Source organism: Pezoporus occidentalis, unplaced genomic scaffold (genome assembly GCF_034315485.1).
Source record: "Pezoporus occidentalis ecotype Australia unplaced genomic scaffold, CSIRO_AGI_Poc_V1 ctg24, whole genome shotgun sequence".
Lineage (NCBI taxonomy): Eukaryota > Metazoa > Chordata > Aves > Psittaciformes > Psittacidae > Pezoporus > Pezoporus occidentalis.
The window spans coordinates 4,879,930-4,900,880 of record NW_026914285.1 but is presented as its reverse complement, the minus strand read 5'-3'; the positions used below and the strand labels follow the sequence as shown (position 1 = coordinate 4,900,880).

The window sequence follows — 20,951 nt, the reverse complement described above, 5'->3', positions numbered from 1 at the left end:
CTGCCCTGAAACCTTGCAAACATCAGAAAATGGTATGAAATCCGTACTTGCTTGGAAAGGTTTAAGAGCTGATGGCATGACATTTAAAACAAACCTTCATTTAATTTATTCTGCTATACAGTGTGGGAAGAAGTGTGTGTTGTAGACTCTGAACTTAACAGACAAACATTCTGAAGATTTGCTGAGATGTTGAAAGGCATGGATATGGAATTCTGCTCACTATGAATGTGTAAGGACACACCTGGTGAAAACAATAACTCTTTCTGTTGAAAGCTGAGAAATTGTTGTAGAAGAACCAAAATTTTCACAGTAGTTTGCATTTGGAACTTGATAAAGTGAACAGATGTTTGCCAAGGTCAGGAAATGGTGAGGGGAGGAAAAATCCCTGTGTGATATTTTACCAATACTTAGTGCTCCTTGGAGCCAGGGTTGAGTTCATTGCTGTAATTTACTTCTGAAATGTAAAAAATGTTATTTTTATTGTGATTTGACACAACTGAGTTCACTTTTCAAAATCTTTGTGTTATATTAATGCGAATTAAAACACTTGTTATGTCTGTTTCATGTGATGAATTACTTTGTATGCTTTTCATGTTTGAAAATAATAGGATGTTTTATATAAAAGTATGTACATTTTTTAAGGGAAGTAAGTCTCTATAGGCGCCCACAGTAGGTACTGAGCCTTCCTTCAGGAATTTGATCTGTTCAGAGATCAGTGCATGAGACCAAGAGACTGCTTGAGGTCTGTGCTAAAGATTGCAGTGAGTGCGTCTAAAGGAAGTACATAGACTGGTTATTCCTATGGCTTGTCTGAAATACTAGTATTCTTTCACTGTTACTGTACTGCTTCTTCGCCTCATTTCGTTAGTTTAGGTTTGATGTTTATTTTCTGCCTTTATGTAACAAAATATATCTGAAGCTAAACTTCTGGTGGTATTCTTGGTTACCTTGAAACAGCTTCAGCTTTCCTCATGTTTATAACAATGCAAATAAAAAAACAATGCTGGTGTTAATGGATGATAGTCTCTATTACATTAGCAGAGGGAAGAACCATGTAATGTACACTGGCTGACGCCAGAGAGTGAGGATGAAAGATATTGTTGGTGACCATGTCAGCAGAAAGGAAAACCATGCTGTTGGTTGGAATGACTTGAGGGGCTCTTAAAAGTTACACAGTTTCCAAAGTAATGTGGTTGTTGCTGATTTTGCCAATACAGAGCTATACCATGAATGCCCGTTGGTATTGGTATGCATGTACATCCTGCGAGCGTAATACTAGGAATTGCTGTATTTTCAGTTTCAGGTCATGCATTGTGTGGAGTACTTAATCACTGCAGACTAAAGGTGATGATGAATGCGTGGCTAAGCCTGGGCTGGGCACAAGTAAGAGGGCTGTGTATCCTCTCCTGTTGCCAGGATTTCTGGGTCTGAACACTATGCTGCTGTGCTGTGTTAAGTTGAAGCCTCTTGATATCTCAGCAAACACTGGGAAGCCATGCCTGCCTTCCTGAGTTCATGGGTAGGAAGGGGAGAGCTGTGGGAAGGCTGCTTGCCTGTAGATCAGTGTTGAGCTTGTTTCTTGCTGGAAGGTGGTGGTTACCACTGAGAAGGATCCTAAGCTCCAGTGCAAGTCTGACCTTTTCAGCTAGTTTGGGTTGCAAGCACTAAGCAATCCTTGGTGGCTTACTGTATGAAGGTAGTGCTTGAGATAATGTCAAGGCTAACATGAAGCTGGAAAACTACCTGCTTGGACATTTGAGCTCTGTGATGCACTCCCTGCCCATAGCAGTGCACTTGGAACCAGATGATCTTTGAGGTCCGGTCCAACCTAAACCATTCTGTGATCTTTTTACTCTTTTCGTACTTTCCCATTGGCATTTTCAAGGAATTCTACCAAAATAATTGCAGCTCATATTCTGAGCTGCTGCTTGTTTCACCAACTGAATGGGGCTGGAGATGGGAAGGAGAACATGAAGGGAGTCTTCTGAAGGTGGGAAATAGGCAGCTGTTGGCCACTCTAGAATATCTTAGCCTTTACATGGAATGAGAGCAGAGTTTTAAGGTGATACCTGATGTCAGCTGTATTTTGTGTTGTATTTTTAGTAGTACAGTTTCTTTCATCCTCTCAGCATGACAAGAGAAACCATTTGTAAAAGACATACCAGATTTAAAGGTTTCTTGCTCTGAGATTGAGTGTGTGAAAACAAGTGTGTGCAGCTTTCAGAGATCATATTGTTCAGAAGAGGAAAAAACATTCAGAAAAGAGACTGTTGCAGCTTGGGGCAACTGTTTTGTCAGTGTAGGTCATAAAGAATTTTTAATATCTGCAAATCTGTGGAGAGGACTGGAGAGGAAATACTGTTATGTGTTGCCACACTGTGCGGATCATGGATAGCTTGTGTACATCTAGTACTCTGGTCAAATTCCTGATGAGGCATCAGCATCCCTACTTAGAGTCCTTAAGCATTGCAGCAAGTGAAGTAAAATAAACATTATTTCTGCTTTCACTGCACATTTTGACCTAGCTAGACTCAAATAGAAGTTGACAGCCATCTTGCTTGTTTTTCTGTTAGTGAATAGAAATAAGGTTGCTTGTACTTCCGTTATGAGGCATCCTAAGTGTTCAGTAGGACTTTTATTTGGTTACAGAGCCTGGAGCTGTACTACAGAAAAGTTTTTCTTCCCCTCTGTCAATGGAGAGTGTGTGACATCTTTCACACACTCTTATTATATCTCAATAAAAATTTATTATATCTCAGTAAAACAGTGGGAGTTGGGAAAGTGTATCATCCCGATGATAATCGTCACAAATGAAGAAACAATACTACATCTGATGAGTTTTACAAAGCAAGATGCTGTATTAATCTTCCAGATTATTCATTCAAAAGACAAAAAATCTGTACTCTTTGAAGGATTTGTGTTCAAAATACCAGTAATATAATGGCAGTATTGAAAAATGAGCATTTTTGTCTTGAAGTATGTGGTTTCAACATGATTAAAGAAACTGAAGATTATTTTTTTTTTTATTCCCTTAGGAACGGGCTAATGCTTTGGGGGTTTTAGCTTATTTGTAAGGAAACAGCACTTCATCTTTATTATGTTGTTTTATTTGGACCAGTTCTCTCATCTGATAACAATAATTAACAATGAACAATCTCATCTGCATTATTTGATGATCTGAAAGTGCCTCAGAGTTGATCTTGACCTCTTTCATACAACTTTAAATTCAATTACTATGAATTTATAGTAGTCTTTAAGGATGTTCATAAGCCTCCAAATCAAATGTCTGTGAGAATCTCTCTCCTGTTCTCACTGTTGTCAAGATGGAGAGCAGTTGCTATTAGTGAGCAGACCTACCAGAGGACACACGGGATCTTTAGTATAGTTTAAACCCCCCAAAACTCCCATTCTGAATTTTGGCGTCTAGTCCACCTCTTCAGTCACTTACTTTCTCTATCCTTGCCTGCATGTGAAACATTTGTGTGAGCTTCTGTTAAGTATAATAACAGCATGTCCTCATGGAAGAGTGAGAGCTGTCTGGCACAATTTTTCTCATGTTTCAAAGTTTTGCATAGGTAAGCTTGTATGCGATACCTACTGCTGCATTATCAGAAAGTTGTGATAATAACTGGAAGAAAGTCCTTGAATTTATAGGATCTAATCCTCCCCCCACTGTAGTGCTTGGTAAGATTAGAAATCCAGAACCCATGGTGGTGATACATATTGTGAATAGGAAAGAGAGAGAACATCAGAACATGCTTTCTTTTCTGTGAAATCAGAAAGGTTTCTTTGTAAAGACCATCTGCGGAAGAATTCAGATGAAGGCTGTGTCTCTAAATGTACATTTTTTTTAGACCCAAAGAACAGGTACTCGAAGATACCCCACAGGTAGGGTTTGGAAATTTAAATGCGTGACTCGGAAAAATTCATGTGCTTCTGTAGCATTGGCCTTCATGTATGGGGCAGTTGGCTCCTGTTCTGTAGTGCTTCCTACCTATTAGTTTGTGGGGGGGGGGGGTATTTTTGCTTCCTACCTATTAGTTGGGGGGGGGGGGGGGTATTTTGCTTTTTTTTTTTTTTCCCCCTTTTTTTTTTTTGTCAACTTGAGTTGCATAATGGATTTTGAAAAGTTGTTGACTTCTCACAGTTATCTGATTCTTTCCAGATATCCAGATTCCAATTATCCAGTTCTCTTTCCTATGTCATTGGAAATTGATTTAAGTCTGACTGAATTCCCTTAAGTCTGATTTTTGGGTTGTTTTATTTAGTTCTTCAAGCTGAGGAGTTGTGTTTTATAGAATAACTGGCTTGCATGGTCAAGCCAGTAACTCCTTTGGTTTATTATTTCCGATAAGATTAAGACTCCTGGCTCCTGGGTGGTGGTGTTTGTTTGTTTAATTATTTTATTTTTTATTTAGTAGTGGGTGATTCAAATACCCTGAAAAGAGATCCAGGGCAGGATTTGTTTCAGCATGGCACGTCTAGTAATGCTGTATTAATTACCTTATCACTATTGCTGTTGTGAGGAGGTAGAATTTCATACACATTTATGGAGGGAGGGTTGAAGGACTGGACCTTCTGTTCAACTCAGAATGAATCCAAATCTGTCAGCCATCTATTTGACTTTGCCATGTAGCAACTAGTATCAGGCTTCTGTATGTGTTTGGAAAGTAATCCAGGTAATTCGCTATGTTGTTTAATCCTAGTGTTGACGTATTAGTTCCTTTTGGCTTGCTCACATTGGTATTTTTGTGAGCTAAAAAAGGTTTGTCTAATTAGAGATGTGTTGGCATCTTGGGTAGGGTAAATAATACCTTAGGAAGGTTCTTATGGACGTACTCTTCCTTGTAGCAGTCAGAGAGTCCTCAACTTGCTAAACACTAGTGGTTAAAGTCAGCAAATGCCAGAAATACCTTGTTAATTCATCTCCACATTATTTGTGGAATGAAATTGATAATAGTAATAGTAGTAAGCCATCCAGTGGGACAACTTTCAGAGAAGACTGTGACTCACAGGCTTGATGACTGGGCAAAGAACAGTTCTGCATCAGATTAATATGAGAGTGACCTTTGGCATATGTATGGACTGCTGTAACAGTGTAAAATAGCTGAAGCGTGCTTCATGTTAAAACTAGTGAGTTACATCAGACTTCTCACATGGCTCTGTTCAGATATTTGTAGTTCAGCCAAATGGCAGCAGAGGAGGATGCCATTCTACATAGTTTGAAGAATAACATAAGCAATGTGGTCTGCTAAACTAAGCAGTTAATTTGTTGATGTAGGTTGTGCCTCTGTGCTGAGGGCAGATAATGATCTGTATGCAAAATAAATAATGACAGTAAAGTGTCAACCTCAGAGCTTCCTTTGAAATTCAGTTGATGAAGGGTGGAGGTCCTGTTTCACAAACAAAACATCAGCTCTTCTGGTCGTGAATTTCTGCTCGGGTAGGTAAGGGTTTGTTCAGTCAGACTGTAACAGAAGAAAAATCTGCTGAGCAGACGGGTTTCAGCTTCTGTTCCTTCTTGGAGGAGCTTACAAAATGCACTGTATATTTCCTCCACTGCAGTAATAATTCTGCGGCTTTGGAGTAATTAGTTCAGTATTTCATTGTTGTCTTTCTGCAGCAGGAAAATGATGAAGCCTGCAGGATTTTCCAAATCTGGAAAAATCTGGTATCCCTTAAGGCGGTTTTTCAGGAAAACTTGGGTGCCTTGTGTACTTTAACTCACTTTGTCTAATTACTATAGTGTCAAAAATACAGGATGTTTTTTATTATTGTGTAATAAATTAGTCATAGAAGAGTCAAGCTTGGAAGTGTAATTAGAGTATTGTGGTTTTCATACTGGGCATGTTTTTTTAAGTTTATTATTACTTATTTAGAAAGTTACAAGGCCAAGCATTTAAACGGAGCCCTTTAAAATGGGAGTGGGCTGTAAACAAAGTCTGCTGCTGTGTCCTGATGGCATCCCATATAGAACCTAAAAAGAATAAAAACAGTGCTGAAGGAGTAATTTAAATAACTTATTTCCTTTCTTTCTTCTTCAAAATCCTTCTAAATGAAAGATACGATTCTGTGACAGGTTGAGTACTAACAAATTTTATGGAATAGGGGTAAGATGCAAGTATCTCTCAAATGGAATAACGTCCTCTTTACAAACTATCCTTTGCAGCCCAGTTTTAGCAGGAAAAGTTGACAAAATAAACAGTGTAAAAATGCAGCAAAGATGTTGTATGGAAGACTTCTTTTTCCTTGAGATGCATAAGTGAATGAGGAACTGGAAATGTGATGAATGAGATGCGAAGCCATCTTAAAGTCAACAGCTACTTTGCATGAATTTCTGAAAAGTGAGGAGTGCTATTCTGTTTAAAAATAAGTCAGTAATTTAGATAGCACTGACATTTGAGTGATGTGTTTAATTTGAGAAGCTGACATTGCTCAAATATTAACTTGCTTATCAAATTGAACTAGATTGTTCCTCAATTTTTGACCTGACAGATACAACTTAAATTTGTTTCATGGGTTGGAGTCTGGCTCTGCGTATGGTAATTTTCCATTTCACATAATTCACTCTTTCGTAAGAAAAAAGATGCTTTAACATAAATGAAAATTAGACCTTATTTATAACTCTTGTGTACTTGCTCTTGCCATGTAATTTCAATTTTACATGAGTAAGTTTCATGGGTATAATAGGATCCCAAAAGCTATTACTGAGCTTGGAATAGTTCTGTAGCCTGTTGTGTCGCTGTGAAATATACTTTTTTCTTATACTTGATATGTTTATTTAAGATAAAGTAAGTGATAGTGGCTCTGAGTGTTGGAGTAGAAAATAAAATGCTGGAATTACATGGTTTGTACTGAATTATTTCAGTTGAAAACCTCAATTTGGTTCTTTAAAAAAAAATACTGTGTTTGTTTTGGGGTAATGACGGGCTTTCAGGTGATGACATTTAAAGGCAGTATCATAAAATTTCTGCATTGCTGGACATACCAAAAGAAATCATAACACTTGTCATATATATATTGGTGTTATTAAACACCTCTTGTCAAAGTTGCACACTTGCTGGATTCCATTTTTTTCCTTCTTTTTTTTCCCAAGTTAGATGATGGAGGATATTTAATTCCAACAGGAATTCGTGTGTTTTCTAATTTTGTGTGAGTTTTGTTTGGTTTTGTTTGTGGTTTTTTTGTTTGTTATTTACTCTGCTGCTATTAGTCAGCACATTATATAGCCATGTAAATAACTAGATTGCTTCAGCATCTCAATTGAGGGGCTTTTTGTTTAAAAAACAAAACAAACCCAAAACCATAAATCCAACCAAAAAAACTACTTAATACACTCTTAATTTTCCTTGCAAAATCTTGATTTCCCACCCTGCTCCCTGGCTGATACTTTCCTCACATTTTTGACCAGATGCTGTTTTTTGTAGCTGAATTATAGTTTTTCAGAGTCCTCTTGGGAGCATGGAAACGTTTTCATGGTGAAGCTGGACAGGCTGTGCAGGGGCCCAGGCTGGGGAAATCCTGCCTCTCTTGGGTGTGTGCTCGCACTTGTATGCAGGTCTGTTCTTTGTTATAGATACGATAGCAAAATTGCTGCTGAAGTCTTACAGGTATCTCGTGTAAACACTTGGTTTCTGGATTGCTCAGCCCTTTGGGGAGGGGAGCACTCCACCTCCCAGTTGCTTCATGAGATATCTTTGAATGCTCAGTGCTTAGTCCTGGCTGATTTTTGGTTTGATTTTGGAACTTGTTTTGATTCCAGGGTAGACTGATGCCCGAGCCCTGGGTTCAGGTAGCATGCTACCAGTGCTTGGAATGTGACCTGAGGGAAGTGTTAAAACTAAGACGTATGGAATAAATACAGCATATGTAAATGGTATGGGTGGGGACAGTGGTCATCTGCCAGAAGGTAGTTCTGATAAAACTATTGCTTTCTCTGTAGCCTTGAGACAGATTTGCTTTTAATATATTTGTAGAGCATGCCATCCTTGAGCTGCTGTGGAGAAGTGGGCAGTGTGCTGTTGTGATGCCCTTTTAGCATTGGTATTGGGTTGATAGCATGCCAGGAGGACTGCATACAAGTATTTACTCTTGGGTCAAATAGGGCACATAAACATCTCTGATTTTCCAGGAGCTTTTCAGCGGAGATTTTTGTTTCTCAACCAAATTTCAGGTGCTTTTTAGTTTACAGAGTGCTTAAGCTTCTTCAAATCTGATGGCATTTTGTAAAGCAGATCTGGATCTTCTTGGGGATTTCTGTAGTTTAGGGACATTACTGTTTGCCAGAAACCTTTGTCTTCAGAAGGGAGCAACTGTACTGAGCAACCAGTAATTTTTTTTTTTCTTTTTGGCCTGTTTCAATAGGCTGTTGACAACAATAATTGCTGTTGCTGTTTGTATATTAACGTTATACAATAAAACCCTGTTTCTGAATTATTCATGTTGATTTTGACAACCTCTTGCGACACAGTTCGTCTCCAAGGAGAAGCAGAGCGATGGAAATTTTTTCTTGGTTTTGAGACAGCCATCTTAAAGCTGTGGGGAGACAATAATTAGATATTTCCTCCCTTTCTAATTTGAGTGCTTTATTTTTTTTCCTTTTTTTCTTTGTCCTGATTGTATTTATAAGCAGAAGAGTTGTTTTTTGTTTGTTTTTTTTTTTAATTTATGTATGTGAGCAGGATTCTAAATATAAATAGACTTTAAAGCATTTGTGTTCTGTCTAGGTACCTAATAAAACTAGGAGCAGAACTAGCATTTTATGGCTTAAATTGGAAGGCTGAAAGTCTGTATTCTCTTACACTCTTCTCTAAAGTGAATGGTTAACCACCGGGCAAGAAGCCGTGGATTTGTGTCTGGTGACATGAGCCTGTATTAGCATGACATTTGCCTGCTTTGAGCTATAGACTTCTGGAATTGAGGAGTGATCTTCACTTGTAGGGTGCGGCAGACCAGACATAGTCCAGTGGAAGAAACTTGGTCTTCCCACTGGGGTTAACAGGGTTATCGGCCGTTTTCCTCACCGAGTGTATGAGGCCAAGCAGAGACTCCTTTTACACTCAGTACCTGTAGTTTTAGGGCCACTCTTTATATGAGAAAATAGCTATGAGCAGCTCCGCTTCAAAGATAGAATTCTGTTTTGTTAATAGCCATAGAGGAGGCAAACTGCTTTGCACACAAATTGGTGCTGCTGCAGTTAGTGAGAAACCTCAAATTTCAACATGAATGTGGTATAAAAGTTTGGATGAAGTACAGGCATGGTTTGGAAGGGTGGCGTGTTACTTGAGTATGCTTAATGCTTCACAAATTTTGAGCCCCTGTTTGATTTTTATTGTCAGCAGAAGTTATTAAACCTAAAAACTGTAGTCACCGACTTGTTGGTTGAATGTTTAGAACTGGTGTTAGCATTAAAAATGGAAAGCAGTGAAGGATTATTTTAATCACTTCCTAAAATAAGGAGGACATTTGTTCTTGAGTGTGGAGGTTGTTACAGAATGTCCTCACCTTGAAAGTAACTGCAAATGAAGCAATTAATACAGGTTAAATACGCTTTGAAGGCTTACAAAAGTAGATTCAGGTTAGTGTTTGCAGGATAAAACAACCTAAATCATGGTAGCCGTCTTAGGGACCACTGGGGAATGTTTTTTTATGTTTCGATGTTTAATAATAGCACATACAAGGTCTGGTGCTTATTTTCATATTATGTTGTAGTCCTTAATTATAAGTTAATAGTGGAGCTATCTGGAGTGCAGTTGTGTTACTTTAGTCTCTATGGAAAACCTCTTGAGGGTAAAACCTTGCAGCCTATGTTTTCTGAATATAGCCTTAGTTGTGAAAAAAAACAAACAATGCTTGTTGTTGAAATAGGGATTATGAAAAGCTATTAGTGAATACACTAATTACTTTTGTAACTGCAGAAAGCAGTGACACAGAGAGTCGATGGAGAGAGGGCTATGCTTTCTGTCTGAAATAATGGTGTTTGATAGGAAAAAGCTCTTTGATGTTAAAATTAAATGGTAATGAGTTAAAAAAAACTCTCACACTTTGATAAGGTAGACTGTTCCTTTGTAAGTTTTGTAATTAGGTAAACTTCTTTCAGTCCTCTGTATTCTGCTACCAAAATCCTTTTTGAGTGTCTCAGAAACTGTATAAATGGCATCCAGCACGCCTTATGGATGTGGAGTGCATGGAGGTACTAAAGACCCTTTGCACCTCTACTCAAATGTGTTAAATTACCAGGGCTGAAAATGGGAAAGCAGCGGTACCTCTGTACTATAATTTAGCATGGGAAGGAAACAGATTCCCTACATACTAATCTCTTAATGCTTACATGGTGGGTTTTCTTGTATTTAGTTTGATATTTTGATATCAAACAAGTACTTGGAATGATTGTTTTCCCTCTCAAAAGAATCAGAAAAATACCATGAAACTTCTGTTTTCAAAGATGTGCTCCAGTAATTAAACAAAGTCATTCAGGTGTATTTTCCAGGACTTAACCTTCTTTTGTTCTAAACTATTTAATTGACACAGTCTGTTGGGAAAACAGCTGGATTATGTCCGTCTTCTTTCCTTATTCAAAGCAGTTATAACCAATAAGCAGTTATATCTGATAGGCTTTCTCTTACGGAGTTGTCTTCTGATCCTAGTCTTTAGTGTCGACTGGTTTTCCTTTTTTTAATATCCCCACCTATAGGATGAGTTCTTAACTATGCTTTCTCTTTGAGAGTAGGCAAAATGCCAAGAACCTGTACGTGAAAGGTATTTTAATTTTCATTACTGTCAAATAACATTTTAAATGCTTTAGCATGTAACTGCTCATAAGAAGGAGATGTGGCAGAAGAGCACGCAGGATGGTGTGCACAACTGGAGGTGAAATGAATCTGTCAGCTGAACGACAGGCCCCTGCGATGCTGAAACACTCTTTAAGGGAGAGCCTGCTGTCAGCATTGAGCATTAGCACGGCTGTGGATCCTTTCTTTCCAAATGTGTACCCTCGCTACACTTTTGAAAGTTAATAATTAAAAGATGCATAACAACTTAATAATTTTGTTTCCTCTATAAAAAATGTCAAGCTGGTACCTCAACATCTTGTGACATACTAGGCTAGTGTATACAGAGCTCTAAATAGTGTACAATCGATTGAGGTAATCTTTCAGAATGCATTAGTTGCCATTTTTAAAATTCAGGTAGTTCCCATGCTACAAATAGATCTGTGATCCAGATGTTGTGTAGAAGTGATGAGTAGCATTTTATTTACAAACTGGATATACTGTGAAAACCAAAGCATAACTTTGGGGTCACTGTGAGCCGACATGCTAATTGGTCCTACTGTTATTTAATGATTTGCCAAGAGGCTTGGAAGAAGCACATGCTACTTCTTTGAGGTCATATGCAAAATAGACAAAAATAATATGTGATTACAGTTTTGTTAATAAGCTTGGAGATTTTTACTTTTGCAGAATACTAGTAAAGGAAATAGTTGCTGTTAATGTCATTTGTGTTGCATGAGTTATTCTTTGGGAGACTAATCTGCCCAAGAGCTTTAGGATTAGTCAAGGAGAGATTTGCCACTATAGGCATTATTGTAACAAACCGGACTGTAGCTTTATGTTATTCAGCATTACTGGATAAAAGCTGCTTATCTGTGTAGATCAGTGCTCTAGATTATTTAATTGCATTGTAATGCAGATGATTTTTCTTGTCAGAAAATGAATGTAAATGAATTAAACCACTGGCTGTGAAGAAAATGTGAATGATACATAAAATTCTTCACCAGGTTGCTTATTTAAGCTGGATATACCTTTTGATATGACCAGTGATTCGTGAATTTGCGTGTTTAAGAATATTATGGCAGCATGTATGGGACAAATTACCACATTTAGTTTTATCTTACTCTCCTGCCATTTGTTGAGTTGTTAACTTGTCTTTTGAAGTGCATGTATTCTTAAAGTGCTACTTCCTCCCCACTATCTCCCAAAATACTGTTGTTCAGTCCTCTTTATGATAAAACTGCTGCTGGATGTCTCTGTTAAAGTCAGTAATAGTTCATTAGGTTTTACCTTATCAATAATTTATGCAGACTAGAATCCTCTCTTGAAATCAACTAAGTTTAACCTTTTATTTTTGGCTTTCAGTTTGGTTTAACTTGGCAGTGTTAGGTTTACTGTTGGACTCAATGATCTCAGACGTCTTTTGCAACCTAAATCATCCTGTGATCTAAATGTTTAGTTCTGTTGACAGTGTGTATTAATTGCTCCAATATTTCTTTATGATTAGAAACATTTAGCTGTCCTAATCAATATAAAGAAGTGCTACGCAGAGCAGTTCATCAGTGTGACCCTGCCAGCTCAAAATGTAGAAAGCTCCATGTGATCATGACTTGTGCTGGTAATGTCATTAAGCTGGGAGATGTTATGTGATTTTTGAAGGGAATGAGATTGTAAGTAGACAGTCACAGGTTGTCATATTGTTAGAGCTAAATTGATACCACTCTTAAGTAAATAGTCCCTTTGTTTTCTGCCACTTTTAGGTGCCTTCTTAGCTTCCTTGGGTAAGGCAGAAAATAATCAAAAGTTCCCTATTACAAAGCCACTAGGGAAGGTCTCCATGAAATTACAGTTTAAGATTTTGAGTGAAAAAAGATAAGTAGATCTCCTACTGTACTATTAATTTAATAGAGATCTCAGGTGGAAGAGCTGACTGTGAGTAGATTTCACATTCACACACGTCACCTGTGGAATGACGCGCTTCTATTTTTATTGAAGTTTTGATAGGGTTGTGGTGCATCTATAAAGAAAGAAAATCATTAATTTGGGGGATTTTTTTGCAAGTGTTTGATACAGATGTGTCAAGTTTGATATGTTCTCCAGTTTCTGAAGATGTTAGAGGGAGTAAGCCAGTGATAGTTTCACTAATTAAAGCAAGCCAGACAAGGTGTCATCCTGGTTACTGGAAAACTCTCTAATTACCCAGTGGAAGGACAGTGATGGTTGACTGTTAAATCATACAGTGCTTACTCCTTCCACTGGAGAAGAAAAATTGAGATAGTAAAGGGAAATCTGTGCCAATATAAGTGTTCCTGAGGGCAGGAAAATTAATGTTGTTTTCTAAAAAAAAGAAAAATAAAAAGGAAAACAAAAACCCAACTTGTCTTAATTGTGGCATTTTAACTAACAATGCTAAGCTAATAGGGTAGTTAGATGTTGACTGCAATGTTTCTTGGTGTGATTTTATTATTCATGAAGCTGTTTTGTGTTTGTTTAAGTAAAGAGTAGGGAAACTGAAGATGCAGGGTTTGCATACCTCGTGTGAGACAGTAATTCTGTTTCTTCAGTTTTTCATTAATTTTTAAAATGTTTCTGATTTTCCCCTTGAGAAGCCTTCTAGCTATAAAGATTAAAAGTTAAAAATAGATATTTAAACCTAATTGCATATTCTGCTGTACCTCAAGTGTGACATGCTTGCCTTTGGGGCATATGGGGCAATGGAGAGCCATGGACTCCTCTCTTGAGGAATTTAGCTTGAAGAGGAGATTTATCTTTGTGTTGTGTTTTCTCAGATGGTAAAACTGAAGCGAGTACTTTCAGCTTATACCTTCTGAGGTTGGCTACATGAGAGAGCAGAAGGCTGAAAGAGAGAACTCTTGACTTGTTTGCCTTAATGCTGCAGTCCCATGGGAGGGATTTAAACCAGTGTTGAGGTTTGTGGGGGGAGGAGTGTTAAGGTGGTTTCTAAATACATATTATAAGGTGGGAAGCTCACAGATATTCCAGAAGTGCATGTAATTGGGAAGTAGTTGAGGGCATCTCTGATGTTTGGCTCTGTACCCCAGAAGATGGGGCATTTAAAGGGGGAAGGCAGCTGGGTGGTGCTGAGTCAGGGTGTTGCAGGGAGCGTGCCCAAAGGAGATGAGCAAGAGCACTGTAGGGTAGCCTGTCATCAACCTGGGTGTTTTAATGCTTGTTTGAGTAGATGACAGTCTGTAATATTTGGCTGTGAGCTAGACCTTTAGCAGTCCCATTTTGATACCATCCCAGCCACTGCATTTTAAGATTCAGTTGAGACAAATCTCACTTGGAAACTGCTGCTTTTAACCCATGGTCTTTATAAGGCATGATAAGATAACAGCCTGTGTGCTAAACACTGGAAAAAAGATACATTGTGGGGTTTTTTTAGGAAGCTCTTGGGGAAAACTTGTTACTTTTTTGTTAATTGTTAGTGAACTCTTCCTCTCAGTACACTGAATACATGTGGAAAATAAAATTCTATAATCATGCTTCAAGAATGATCGTTGTTGTGTGTTTAACCAAGTTGACAAGGTGACTATATTTGGGCAACAGTTTGGTTACAGCTTTAAAATCTGTGTTAGAATCATAGAATAGTTAGGAAAGGACCTTAAGATCATCTAGTTCCAACCCCCCTGCCATGGGCAGGGACACCTCACACTAAACCATGCCACCCAAGGCGCTGTCCAACCTGGCCTTGAAAACCACCAGGGATGGAGCATTTACAACCTCCCTGGGCAACCCATTCCAGTGCCTCACCACCCTAACAGGAAAGAATTTCTTCCTTATATCCAATCTAAACTTCCCCTGTTTAAGTTTTAACCCGTTACCCCTTGTCCTGTCACTACAGTCCCTGATGAAGAGTCCCTCTCCAGCATCCCTATAGCCCCCCTTCAGATACTGGAAGGCTGCTATGAGGTCTCCACGCAGCCTTCTCTTCTCCAGGCTGAACAGCCCCAACTTCCTCAGCCTGACTTCACACGGGAGGTGCTCCAGTCCCCTGATCATCCTCGTTACCCTCCCCTGGACTTGTTCCAACAGTTCCATGTCCTTTCTATGTTGAGGACACCAGAACTGCACACAGTATTCCAAGTGAGGTCTCACAAGAGCAGAGTAGAGGGGCAGGATCAGTATTGTGTTCTGGATTCGTATGAAGACTGCATTAATGCTTCTCAAACCTGCGTGAATCAAACAGTTTCAGCCTTTGCTGCCATGGGTGGGTAAGCCTAGGGTTTGGTTCAGGCTTGCTTGAGCTGTTTCTGCTTTGAATAGACTGAAATGTCAGGTGTGGAATTAAACTTTTTGTCATTTCTTCTTCTTCTTGCAGGTGCCAGCTGATGGAAACGCTGGGCTGCTGGCAGAGCCCCAGATTGCCATGTTCTGTGGGAAACTCAACATGCACATGAACGTGCAGAATGGAAAGTGGGAGTCAGACCCCTCTGGCACCAAGACCTGCATTGGGACAAAGGAAGGGATCCTCCAGTACTGCCAGGAAGTAAGTCCCATCCTCGAAAACAGCTGCGGTGGTTCTTCTTCTAAAGCACTAAGCTGCAGGGGTGTGCTGGAGAGCCAAGTCTGTAGGGACATTCCCTGTCTGTTTTCCTTTTTCTCTCCTACTCCGTTGTCTTTTGTCCTTTTTAAAGAAGCTTTCTCTAGAACCTGTTAAACAGCTTCAAAAAGTGGTTGCTGGGGGAATTACAGGGACTATTATTGGACAATTCTGTCCCTGTGTCTTCTACCCATGGGGGATAATTTTTGTATAGTATATGCAGAGTGAGCTTCTTACAAAGTATTTTGAATAAAGCTGAGGTGACAGTTTGTTCTTTAAAATGCCTTTGTTCTTTCTGGGCTGATCTTGAAAGAGTCAGCTGTAACATGTCTTCTGTCATCCTGCCATGATACTGAAATCCACTGGGGCAGTCCAGAGTTACTGGTCTCTGCTGCGCACTGAACCATTCAGGTTTTCTTAATAGATAAAGCCTGCCCTACAGATGAAGTCACAATGATTGATTTCATATTTCAGAGCAGAAACTTATTACCACTCCCTTATGTCCTAAGAACAGATTGTGGATCTAATTTTGTTTTGTCTCCATGCTGTGATACCATGATAACCTCGTACCAGTGTGTGTGACAATGTGAAAAGAAAATGTGGATTTCATGCTATGAAACAAAAGGGCATGGCTTGAGTTGCTTTAGTCCTTATGTCTTTTTGTACCACCTCTGTTTTTTATTATATTTTCTTTTAAAGCAGGGGCTATTGCTTATTGCCATGGCAGTAGCTACAATGCTTCCTAAATGTCAAATCAATTCCTGTGAAAATGCCTCTTTAGAAAGCAATATAATTCATGCTTAGGATCTCTGCTCTCTTAGCATCTTTATTCCCGTCTTTTACCCATTGATTGTTCCTTCTGTTTCTTGCAGTATTTTATTAGTTTTTTTTCCCAGGTTTGGGCTTTATGGTCTAGAACATTTATTTTAATGTTGTAATGGTTACTAAAATTATTTTTCACCAGTAGCTTTGTCTTTTTACTGAGTATTACTTTGTGAAATTAATACTTCTGTTTACCACTGACAAAAATACCAAAGGTAACCTACTAGTAAGGTTTTGGAGGTTTCTGCGGGCCTTCTGTTGTCTGATTTATATAAAGTTAATTTATGTGTAGTGAAATTTCTGAAGGTGAGGAAAAGAGTAAGAAGATGGAAATAGAGAAGCAGTTAATAAATGTCCATAGGGTAATAAGGCTCTATTTAAAGTTATAGAAAGAAATACATGAATTTACAGGAATTAAGAGTAGGAAGTTTGGGAGGTTTTAAGGCATGAATAGCTCAGTAACTTGGCAATTCAGTTACAAATACCACTGGTAGGGAAGGGCTCCAGAATGAGGCCTTAGAACTGTAAATCTCAGCTGGATGTCAGCCCATTTTGGAATTGTGGGTGGCATTTAAAAAAAACCCAAACAAAAAAACCCTCCCACACCCAAACAAACTCAAAAACCCCTCTTAAAAAGAGGGAAGAGGAAAGCAAAAGCAGTCAGAAGGTAGCAGCCTCATACTGTTAGATTACAAAGGGAGTAATAAGGAAAATATTTTTTTGACTTCATGTGAGGAAAAATGTCTTTGCCATGAGAGTGGCCATGTGGTGGCACAGGCACCCAAGCAGGCTGTACAGTCCCCACCCTTGGAGACTAGGAGAGCTGAACTGGGCAAGGGCCTGAGCAAATTGGTCTGGCTTAGAGGTAAGCCCTGCCTGGAGTAGAGGAAGGTCTGGTGACCTCTCCAGGTCACTTTAACCAGAGGTTGTTTTTTTTTTTTTGCCAGTCTCAAATTTTTCTCCTGACTTGAGAAACAGAGACCTTTGTTATGTGTGTTTTTAAGGGTAAATTTTGAAACTCCGTTGTGGTGGTAGCCTTGATTTGGGTACTCGAAAGTTCTTCTGCTTATTATATGATCATGTCACAACTTCAGATATTCTCTTTAGCTACAGTTAAAAGCACAGCTTAGGGTGTTCTGCCCTGTTGTGGGGCAAGGTGCTAGCAGGTTTACTCCCTAAAAATGGGGTGGACATCTTACACATAATCATATTGATTAGCTAAAATCAGTGTGTGATAAAGCAGTGTACTTTCATTAACCTGAAGTGATCAGCTCTGCTGTGGTGTGCTATAAAACATAGGAATCTGGGTAAAAAAAAAAACAGACAACCTTTCTTTGCTGTGCTTACCAGTATGCTTCCTGCTTCTTGGTGGGAAACTGCTGGTGTCCTGGCTCTTCTGCCCTGTCTTTCCCCCATGCATGCCAGCAACTGGCTGTAGGACGCAAGGCCGGATGCCTGGGTGGTGGGCAGAGCACTGGTCTGGAAGGTGCATGGAGTACAGAAGGACTTAAATTTCTCCTACAGAGATGTACCAGGAGCCTTGTATTTTTTCTTGAGATTGCCTTTGTTGCCTCTCCTCGTCCATTGCCAGCGTAGGTGGATTTTGAAGTCTTGATGTAGAAAGTAGCAGTTGAGGAGCATTGCAAGGGCAGAAAGGAAGGAATGGGGAATAAGCAGAACCACCTACATGTTTTAAAGGTTTATATGGCTTGTTGTTGCTTTGCTTCATTTTGAGTGGGAGCTCAGTGCAGCACAGGAACTGTCTGAATTTATATTTGGACAAAACATCACACGGTTTAAAGATGATAAAGCTCAGACTGTATGTTACTAATTTGAAAGGAAGTGGAGATACTTGAACGCTGCCTTCTAACTTCTTTGACCTCAGTTAAACTCTGCTGCTGAATAAGTGGTTGTGGAAGCACAGTACATCATCTCGTCTGCCTTCATACCTGCGCATTCTCCAGAGCTCAGCCAAAGCTGATGGCTTTTCTTCTTTTTAATTTAAATACAAGCTAATCAAGCTTTCTTAGGTGGAATGAGATGATGGTTACAGAAGTACTGTTTGCTAGTGGTTTTTCTAACGTCAGACTAGCTAGCATGCCTTCATATTAATTGTACCTGTGCTGAAAAGTAAAACGGCATGAGTTGCTGCAGGACTTGAATCTTGCAGATCATGCCCATGCAACATTGCTTTAGTGTAAAGGGAGTGGTTACAACTGCATGTGTGCCAAAATCATTAATGTGGTGTGAGTGTAGCTGATGCTTCACATCAGGCCATCAGTCAGTATAGTCCTGCTGCTGACATTGCAGTACCAGCTGTTTTGGAGGGATGTTGGAAAAACCCTACCATACTTGATTGCTGGATAACCAGCCCCTTGGGGAAGGTTTCATCCTAACAGCCCCTGATGGATGATTAGCTGATGCCATAAAATAGGTAGGGACCACTGCACCTGGAGTTTGCTCTTTCTTGTTTTGTGGAAGAAGCCCGTTGCCCCCACCCATACATATTAAAGCACTGGAGTGGCGTATTACGGTTGAAGGAAAGTGCATTTCAAGCAGCTCCTTGTCTTGCTGAACAGTTTTCATGAAACTGATCTGGAGCTTGCCCTTTGGCAAAGTGTGTTTTCAGAGTCATGTGAATATGCAGAGTTAGGAGGTTAATTTAGGTGTGCTCATTTCCCTGTTTAAACAGAATGAGTGCTCAGAAGGAACAAACCGGTGTATATTTTATTACATTAGCAGTTTTGAACAACTCCTGTGGTCTAAATTTTATGTCTAGCAATTAGGATACATTATATGAGTTCCTTGAAGGACTGAAATCATTTTGCCATCTGTGCTGAGCTTGGTGTCCAAAATGAATTGTAAAAACAATACAGCTGGCAAAAAAAATCATTTTGTCTAATACATTTTTTTTCCCTACTCAGTTTAGTTTGGAGGTGCTCATTAGCATTTTAAATATGCGTGGAGCTGTTCCGTTTCGGGTTGGTCTTAGTTTTTTTTAATGCTTAGAATAACTTACAGATGTAGGGTGTATGCTTGCTCTGGCAGGTGTTACATCTGGCATTTCTAAAACCATATCATGACTGCTTGATTTCTTTTGTCCACTTTCTTTCTAAGTGCCCCTGATATCCACAAGCATTTTTTCACTGAATGTGTATTTATTAAAGTCCTCCCCAGAAAGGAAAAAGAGAAGAATTAATAATGAATGCTGCTATACTCCTAATTGCATCTTTGTATTACGTAGAGCAGAAAATAGTAGGGTAAATTCAGATAACAGGTAATTCATTATAGCTGTTGACAGAAGAGTGTTGACATTTCTAATCTCTAAGCATAATACTTTTTAAAATTACCCTCTTGTCATTTTTATCAAATATTCTGTGTTTATGCCATGGGTTTTACCAGGAACTTTGCCTAAACATGAAGCCACTTCTTAGGCAGATCCAGCACAAGCTGGAATGTGACCATAATAAGGCCTTGAAATTAACTCACCCCACAACCCCCAGCTTCAAAGCAGTCCTCAAGTCCCCTGTTTTGTAGGTGGGTCGAAAAGGCCATCGAATGACTTCCCTATCTTCGTTTTTACTTACTTGCTTGGCTCCCTACCACCACCATTTTCAATAATCCTTTTACTCTTGTTGCCCTGGGCCCATGTCAGGCAGACTCAGGCAGGACTAATGGGAGCAGTTCCCTCCTTCTCCAGTCTTTGTCCTTGTTGAGAGCTTCTGAAGGTTTGTTAAAGGCTTGCTGAACTACCAGGGATGCTGATGTTATAAAAAGGAAAAAAAATAATTTGATCTTCTGAGAATTTGAGATGTGATGAAAATGGTCTTGCTGCTTTGATAATGGTTTCTCTCCATGTTACCTTGTCATTTTCATCCTAGTATGTTGTTTTTATCAAGGCTGCATAATGTGCTCTTTCTAGTTTCTCAAACCAAATAGCCATTGTATTGAAGAACAAAATCAATTGTAAACCTGTACCACTCTAAATTCAGCAGCCTGAAAAGCCATACATTTTGCTCTGAGGAAAATGATCCATTTAATGAAACGTCATGGAAAACATACAGATTTTTGGCAGCACAGATTGTCCTGAAAAACAAATGACATTTTCAAGAGAAATGTGTGTTGGTATATTCTGAGACGTGTACAGTCATGCTTAAAAGTTCAGGTGAAGAGTATATTAGCACTTTTGGCATTGATTATTGAGGGGTTTTTTTTATGTAGCTTTTGGTCGACAGCACAAGTTGAATTAGTTCATTCTGTCTGCCACTGCTTAACTCTCATTTGCTTCAATGGAGGCTTAGATTTTGGAAATGCAGGGTCTGCTGCTTGGTGGTATATTTACCCTTAATATGCTCACCATAGAACCCTCTTGAAAAAGAAGGCTGGGCTTTTGAGCCCAGACTGTAGTGTACCATTTAAATACATTTCAAATCAAGTGGCTAATGAAACTTGGAGCATATGTTACAAGATAATGCCTGCCTTTCATGAATGAAATAAAAAGGGTCCCCTCTCATTTTCTCCCTACACAGACCTTTTTTTGCATGTCTCTAAGAAATAAAAAACATGAGGATCTTAGTGTGTTGCTGCTTTCATGATTAGTTTTCCAGCTCTTTTTGAAACAGCACTTTTTTTTTTCTTGTGGAAGGAGGCTGCTTCTGCTTTGAGGTGGAGGGGGGAAGAAGGGTGAAAATAGGCAAGGATCGCATAAATATTTATTTAAGCAAGTGTGTGCTGCAGTGTTTAATGAAGCTGCGATGCTGCATTTTCCTCTAGATTAAATTTGAATTTTGCAGACA

The 20,951-nt window shown here is 39.1% G+C and overlaps 1 protein-coding gene across 5 annotated transcripts in view; it reads left to right on the top strand.

The window, feature by feature from the left end:
* The window catches only part of APP (amyloid beta precursor protein), a 204,497-nt gene that overhangs the window by 21,656 nt on the left and 161,890 nt on the right, over nt 1-20,951 (top strand). For all 5 annotated transcript variants that reach the window (XM_062622142.1, XM_062622139.1, XM_062622140.1 and 2 more), the window contains exon 2: nt 15,112-15,279. In XM_062622142.1, coding sequence (XP_062478126.1) covers nt 15,112-15,279 — 168 coding nt within the window. The remainder of the gene's footprint in view (nt 1-15,111; nt 15,280-20,951) is intronic.